The sequence below is a fragment of the Pyxicephalus adspersus genome, chromosome 5 (genome assembly GCF_032062135.1).
Source record: "Pyxicephalus adspersus chromosome 5, UCB_Pads_2.0, whole genome shotgun sequence".
Classification (NCBI taxonomy): domain Eukaryota; kingdom Metazoa; phylum Chordata; class Amphibia; order Anura; family Pyxicephalidae; genus Pyxicephalus; species Pyxicephalus adspersus.
In genome coordinates, this window is record NC_092862.1 from 26,297,557 (window position 1) to 26,305,425 (window position 7,869).

At 38.1% G+C, this 7,869-nt stretch overlaps 1 protein-coding gene across 1 annotated transcript in view; it reads left to right on the plus strand.

Moving 5' to 3' along the window:
- LOC140330654 (cytochrome P450 2D20-like) overlaps nt 1–5,530 on the plus strand; it is a gene marked incomplete at its 5' end in the record, with an annotated part of 18,135 nt that extends 12,605 nt beyond the window's left edge. Inside the window, 2 exon segments of the mRNA XM_072410952.1 lie at nt 2,087–2,228; nt 3,422–5,530. Of these exon segments, the coding sequence (XP_072267053.1) occupies nt 2,087–2,228; nt 3,422–3,600 (321 nt within the window).
- Nucleotides 5,531–7,869: the final 2,339 nt, after the last annotated feature.

The following is a 7,869-nucleotide window of genomic DNA, read 5'->3' on the forward strand; positions in this document are numbered from 1 at the left end:
TAGATGGTACAATCTGGTATGAGACAATCAGAAAAAACTCGAGGAGTACAGTGAAAAAAGTTGCATATATAATGGGCAGTAAACAATTGCTCTGACAACATAAAATTCTTCCACCACTCCCACATTTTCCATTTTCAAACAACAAAATAGGAATATTGAGTAAATAACAAAAAACCTGACAAAAGGGGAAACCAAACAAAAATTCCTTTCTCAGAACTGATAAAAAATCATTTAAACACCTAAACATCTCAGATGCTTCACTTGTGCATAATCTCACTAAAAGAGAGAAGGACCAAAAGGATGCAAAATCAAAGTAGACAATCATTCCTCTGTTCACAATCTACATTATACAGAATACTATTGGTAACATGTAATACTGTTTAGCTAAGTAACCATTATTTAAGGAGCTCCCAGAACCCTATGGTCATACCAAACCGTATGATGAAAAAGTTCTATAATATGCTGCAGTTGGGTAGGGGACAATGTAAATTGAAGACAGGGCATCCACGTTCCAAAAATTTTTTGCGGATGGGTATCTCCATGTTGAGTGGCTTTAGTTTTATCTATAGTCATTAAGGAAGATATTGTGTGAGGTGAAGAGTACTGGGAGGGTTGGGTTCTAACCACATCTTAAGGATACTTTTTTTTGCTGCAAGATAGCAAAGATGTTCAAATTTATTTATTGGTGATTGCGCAGCTGGAATAGGGGAGCTGCAATAGGTAAGCTGGTAATTGAAAATCTGGTTGCATACTTGGGAGTTTCAAAAAAAGTGCTCCTAACCTGTAGATAAAAGAGAAAATGATGCGAGGGAAGAGCATATTTAATTCTCAGAATGTCAAAAGATAAAAGATTGTTAGACTGATCTAACGAGTGACTCAAATTTCTAATTCTCTGCATTTCCACAACTAAAATGCTTTATATACTGAGCCCTTGGGAAAACAAGGTGTTGTGTGTGGATACATTTTATCCAATGTGTTTTAGAGACCCCTGGCAAGTTTTGGACTCCATATTCATTTTACGTTATTGTTCTTCTGTCAAAAACTACAGATGGTAAACCATAAAATCCAATCTAATCCTATTTAAAGGGATTATATGCAGAGACATAGGCCCTGTTTTTTTAAAGCTCTCCAAGGCTGGAGAGGATACACTTTCATCAGTGAAGCTGGGTGATCCAGCAAACCTGGAATTGATCTGGGTTAGGTTTGAAAACATTGGCTAACAAATAGCAAATGACTTTTAGGAAATCCATTACAGGTTTGTTTGAACACCCAGTTTTACGTCTAAAAGTGTATCCTCTCCAGCCTTGGAGAGTTTTAATAAATCAGGCCCATGGAGTCACTATCTTGTAGAGTAATTTAAAAGCCTTGAAATCCCAGGAAATTTCAAGAAACACGTGTAATCCTATTTGAATGACATTGGTCTTTTTCTTCTGCTGTGACCATTCCACATTCTCTGAACTGGATTGATTTAGCACAAAAATAATAGCACTGCTACCTTCACAAAGATCTATCATTGTAAAGGCATTTGGAGTGCAAAAAACTGAATTATATTTGTTTTGACTATTGGATTTTTTTAAGGTTTTTGCTCAAAGTTTAACTTAAAAGCTGGTCCCCAAAATATCAAAATTCAAAAATCGTGAGGTCTTAGTTTAAACTTGCTACATGTTATCTCTGCCCCTCTCAAGCTCCCCATAGCTGGCGAGTCCTACTCCAGCCCTTTGACAAAACAGAAAACATAGGTGCACATGAATTTGCTCTCTTTCACTGTAAGTGTATATATAGAGAGAATACAATGTTGTGATAAGAGTAACTGGTTTTAATAGATTTATGTGAAATCTTTACTTTACTTTCTATTTACTTTACTTACTATTTTCTTTACTGTCTTACTGTCGTGTTATGTGATTAAAATCCTGTCTAGCTGACATGTTAACCTTGTTACACCAACCCAATAAAAGCGTCTTTATGAAGCTAAGGTTACCTGCAGGAAAACATGATATCACAAGCTCAGGCCTAGGTGTGTGCTGTGTACTCAAGAACAAAATGATGCTATAAAACCTACTCATGATTTTGTGTTTCTCTGTTATAGGGCACAACTATCATACCCAACTTAACATCTGTTTTGAAGGACGGCACCATTTGGAAGAAGCCGCATCAGTTCTACCCTGAACATTTCCTGGATTCAGATGGCAAGTTCATGAAAAGAGAGGCATTCATCCCATTTTCTGCAGGTATAGTATGCCTATAGTTTCTGACAAATATGGTGTTGAACTCCAGGTATATATATCGATGCAATACGTATATGAACACTGATATTTGTAGTTCTGTTCACAATGGGAACTTTGCCTTCTTAACATGTCATAGTAACCATTGTCATCAATGGAAAATCCTCCATCGGGGAGACCTGTGCTTTGGACATCTGTTCTTTGTTCTCTAGCAGGGCGCAGACAACAAACAAACACCTGATGGGTTATTGTTTGTCTTAATTTTGGATAAATGCTTTAAAGCTGACCAAACAAAAAGTCCACTTTTTTGTTAGCTCCCTGCTCCCCCATAATACATTTACTCAAAATCCTATTTTAAACATTATTTTTCAACCACAAAACAAAAAAAAAGTTCTACTTCTCATCTACTTCAAAGGAACTATTTATCGTAGTTAAGGAGTAACAGTAAGTGAATCAGTCAGTAACTAGTACTGACGCTCAGAAAACAATGTAACTAATTTAACTTAAAGTACTAGTGGGATTTTGCCAATTCCAGAAACAGTAAGGTTGGGGATATTACAATGTTGAATAGGAAGCCTTTTAGCTTACAGAAGGTAAGTCCTGTATCATATGGTGGATCCAGTGTAATATTACACATCACTGGGTACCACAAAGGTAAGTATTAGTTTAAAAAAATAATTATTGTTTTTTATAACCAGTGTGGCAATTATTTCTAGAGCATAGAGCAATTATTACTACATATCCTTTACTAATTCCCATTGGTGAGAGGGTGGATATCTGAGGGGCTCCAGATTCTAAATAAGCTTCCCACCAAAAGACCCCCACTACATTGGTGTCATGTTGTGGCCCCTCTTCTTCAATGATGGCTTTTGCCACTGTGAGGGGCAGGTGGGGGGTTGTTTTTAGCCATGCTATACTTGCTCTGTGCTGAATCCAATCACGGAACAATAGAGTTGTTTGGCTTTATTTGTTTCAGCTTGAATTGCTGATATTCAGGTGGATGACGTTGCAGACCGGAAGCCAAACACTAGAGAGGAGTATAGAGCATATGATATCCTCCAGTATATGTTGTAGAGACGTAGCATGCTGTGTAATCCTCAGTCAGTTTAGAATAAAAAATCTTCTTGTTTAGGATATACCTTTAACATTCATATTCATAGACAGGTTCCAGCTCTGACATTTTCATCTTTTTCCTTCAGGTCGTCGTATATGTGTAGGGGAGCAACTAGCCAGAATGGACCTGTTTATCTTCTTTACATCTTTGCTGCAACGTTTTGAATTTCGCATCCCAGATAAACAACCACCTCCTCGGCAGGACCCCTTATTTATGTTCAACTTCAGCCCATACCCCTTTCAAATCTGCCTCCAAGTACGCTAACTTCTTTATATTTCACAGTCAACCATCTAAATCACTTTCTTCTTCTCTATTGCATGTTTATACGTCTGTCTTGTATGAATGAACTCCCTATCTATCATTACAATCATATTGTTTTTAAAGCTATACATATAAATAGAAGCAGTTAGGAAACACAAGTGGGCTTACTTGGCCCATCACACTGCACTTGTCATGGTTATCCTCTGGACTTAACTTCTTTACTAACTTCAAACAAGTTTTTATGGAAGGAGATGGCCAATTGCAGTTCCTATATTCTCTCGATTAAGATTTACTATAATGTAATTAATCAATAAGTTTAAATGTACTGAAATAAAAATGTTTCTATGTACAGTTTGTATGTAGACTTGTCATCTAGGACAGCAATGCTTATGGTTTTGCTCCTCTTTTCATCAATGTCAGTACGATTATACTAAGAGCAATCATAGAGGAATCTCCAACCGCCAATGGATCCCATGGTAAAATTATAGTGGGGTTTCATATGTGGCCTATAGGAGAGGTCCTTGGCTTCACCTGGGACTTTGGTGGTGATAAGATTGTGGTTTATACTGTACCCCTTTGTACACCCCTATAACTCTTGTATTTAGACAATATTAGACTATAGGGTTCTATTACAGTGATCCTAATTTTATCCCTACCATCATTCCAAAGTAGCTGAACAGATAAAAGTTGTGTGCAGGCAATATAAATAGATCATTCCTTGGTTCACTTGTGTAAGCCGGCCTAATCAGTGACCAAACTTCCTCTTGATGAGCCTATTCTGCCTACCTAAGACATAAGCTTAATTTTGTAGTTAGCTGAAATGCAGGGGGCTCTGGCAGGTTGTTTGATTAGTGTGAAAGATAGAATGCAGTTGTTATACCATACAGGGGAGGACAAATGCCATTAATTGTGCCAGCCTAGTTTTGTTTGTTGATTTTTTTAGAAAGTGCAATGACATGATTTACTGGGCTGTACTAAAGTTACACAGAAGCTATTTTTTTCTCTTCCAAGATGAAAATTTGTAATCGTCTAGATCAGAGGTAGGCAAACTCTGGCCTATAGGCGGGATACCACCTAGCCAGTATTCCAGTCCAGCCTAACATCCCCTAGTTATTTATTGTTGGACCCGGCCTAATTGAATTGTCCTGTTATAGCAAGTTCACTCGATATCATCGAGTTCTCGCACAATAACCCCAAATACTATGCCTAAAGAGCAGAACAATGCGCAGCTAACACCATGTCTTCAACCCCGAATGGACTGACGAATTATTCTTAATCCAATGCAGCAACAAAGCCCTGTGTTTAGTATGCAACAACACCAACAGCACATTCAAGCGGTCAAATCTCAAGGGGCATGCACACACGTACAGAGACTACAATGTGGATGAGCGGAAGACTAAGGCTGCTCGCTTGCTGTCATGGTTGGAAAAAACCTTTCCTTGGACGCCTTGTTTCTTTTGGCCATCTTGACCTCCTAAAAGATTGCTGACCTGCTGGTTTAGATTGTTACTGAACAACCAATAGCTAATGACTGCTGCTGTTTGAAGAGGATGCAGCGGGGTACCTCCTGCACATCCTCTCTTTTTTTCTTTTGAACAGCTCTGTCTGTACAGCATTCATTCTTTTTTAATGTCACTGGAACTAACAAATATTTTCAGCCACAATTGTGTGTACATGGCTTTAAACTTCCTGCTGCCCTGGGCACATATTGATGATAATGATTTTTTTGTATAAACTTTTGCAAAACAATGCACTCTCTGTGGTATTATTTTGTACATCAACTGTATATACAGAGCAACATTTAAAAGAGAGATATTTTGTTTCACAATTACTGTAGTTCTTTAGGCTCCTTTGTCATCTCTTGCTGCACTCTCTTCCCTCTATATTTTATGTTTGGAGGTGGCTGGAAGAGGGAATAAATGTAAACCAAAGATTTTAGTTTGTACAGTCTGCTGCTCTGTTCACCTTTTCTGATAAACAGAGACCTGCTAAATTACTAGGTCACTAGAAAAGGGTCTTTTCAAAATACATACAAATTTTGAAATTCAATGTCAGTCCTATAAAGAGTTAGTGTCCATAGGTGTTCTTTTGAAATGCTGTATATCCTATTTAGGCATATTTGCATAGCAAACATATTTGCATTTTCAGAGCTTTCAAATGGAACATTTTAAATTGCAAACAACATCCACCTGCATTGCCTGCAATTCAATCACCTCATTAGTAGTGCTGATGTTCGAATTCGAGTTGTCCTTATATTCGACCCCAAAATGGCTGTTTGAATTTGGGTAGACCCGACCTAAAAAAAAACGAGATTCGACGGTAAAAAATTGGATAAAAAAATGTGTAAAAAAATTAGACATTATTGGTAAATTAATTTATTGAGTGTTTGTGTTTATTTAATGGTCACATGACTGTGGAAACTTTGCGGTCACAGCTGTGACTGCAGGCGGTCCTTGGGCACTAGAGGTTGAATGGGGACAATTTTCCCTATTCATCACATCTAGTGCCCTGTGTTCTTGGATAGGAAAACTCTATCCAAGAACATATACTACTAGTACAGTGCAGCAACAGCAATCAGGATGGCTGCTGCAGCCCTGTAGTATGTGTTCCTGGATAGAGTTTCTCTATCCAAGAACACAGGACTCCCTGGATAGAGTTTCTCTATCCAAGAACATGTACAACTAAAAGGGCTGCAAGAGCAATCTGCTTTTGCAGCCTTTAATAGTCTCTAAAAATAACCCAAATTCTCCCATCATTGACTTCAATGGTGTTCGAATTTGGCATTCGATCACCCAAAAAATATCTCATTATAAGATAATATGATATTCGACCAACACTACTCATTAGTACATATTGTGTACAAAAAAAATTTCATGTGATATGAATGGCCTGCGATTGAGGTGCAAATGCAGGAAAATAATGCTGTAAGACACTGATCATTAAGGTTACAATAAAAAAGGTATTCACTAGCATTGTACTGTTTCTAATTTGATGTGCTATGTTATTGTAAGGCCCTGGTCCAGCAACAGTGCTGACCAGACACCAGTCCCCCTAGCTAACGCCGCAGTCTTCACCTAAAGCAAGCCCCCGCTCAGCCTTGGGAGACTGGTTGAGATGTCCCAGCACACAATTGCCCCCAGGACTTCTGTGCCCAAGGGATGGTCTCTAGCAAAGGACTGACAGACGACCAAGAGCCCCCAGATATTGCACAATCAAAGATTCCAACAGAGACAAGTCCAGAAAACAGTGCTAGGCTATTTACAGGTAATCCATCCACCAGACGAGGCATTCAAGGGCAAGGCAAAAGCAGGGTCGGCGGAAAGGGGAAAGGGTAAGTCCAGGCAGCATACATGCGCAGTGTCAAAAACAGGCAAGGTAACAGTAAATCTTTTGAAATACACACCAGCAGGAAGTCAGCCTAGCTTGCCAATACAACAAGCACTGGGAACCGTGAGTAGAAATGCTATAAAGGAACTAATCTGCCCCTAAAATGCCCTTCAGCTGTGCACAGCCTCAGAGTGTGTACTAGGGATGCGATAAAATACATCTTAGGTTTCACGACTAAAGGGAAACAGGGGCTGCTGCTTTTTGTTCTCCTTGGTGCTGCAAATGACATCGCTGGACAGAATATACAATGTTTTATACTGATACGTGGAGAGCATTGGATCACTGGACAGATAAACATCTCCTAACAGTTATTTTAACCTTTGTTCAGATGACCAGATTAGTGCATTATCTTTTTAAAAATGTCAATATGTCCTACAGAATAAAAAATTGTATTCATATAAACATTAAAAAAACTCATCCTGTAAAATGCATATAGATACAAATTATTTGACATAAACACTTTATCAGGCAAATAAGGTTTTTCTATAATAAATATGAACGGAGTCTCAAAGAATTGGTTCATAAAGAAGATGGTGAATTGTACAGTGCAGAATGTTTTTACAATTTTTCACTGGAAAATTAGGCTTTAAATAGTCTTGTTTTTGTTGGGACCAATGTATGATACCGAGTTTAGCTTCAAACTGTCTATGGCTGCAGACAGCTGTCTCTTCATCCAATTGCAGGTTTTCATTGTTGGTAAGACAATTCTTCCAATCTTATTGGATGTTGCAAGTTCGGGAACTGTTTGACCATACCACTTTCAGAAAAGAATTGGAACACAGTAATAAATGTAATAAATGAGAGTGCACACAATAACAAAACACATTATCATAATGGTGGCCATGTGAATTTCTTTTGATATGTCTTGTTTTCTTTTTTTTTTTT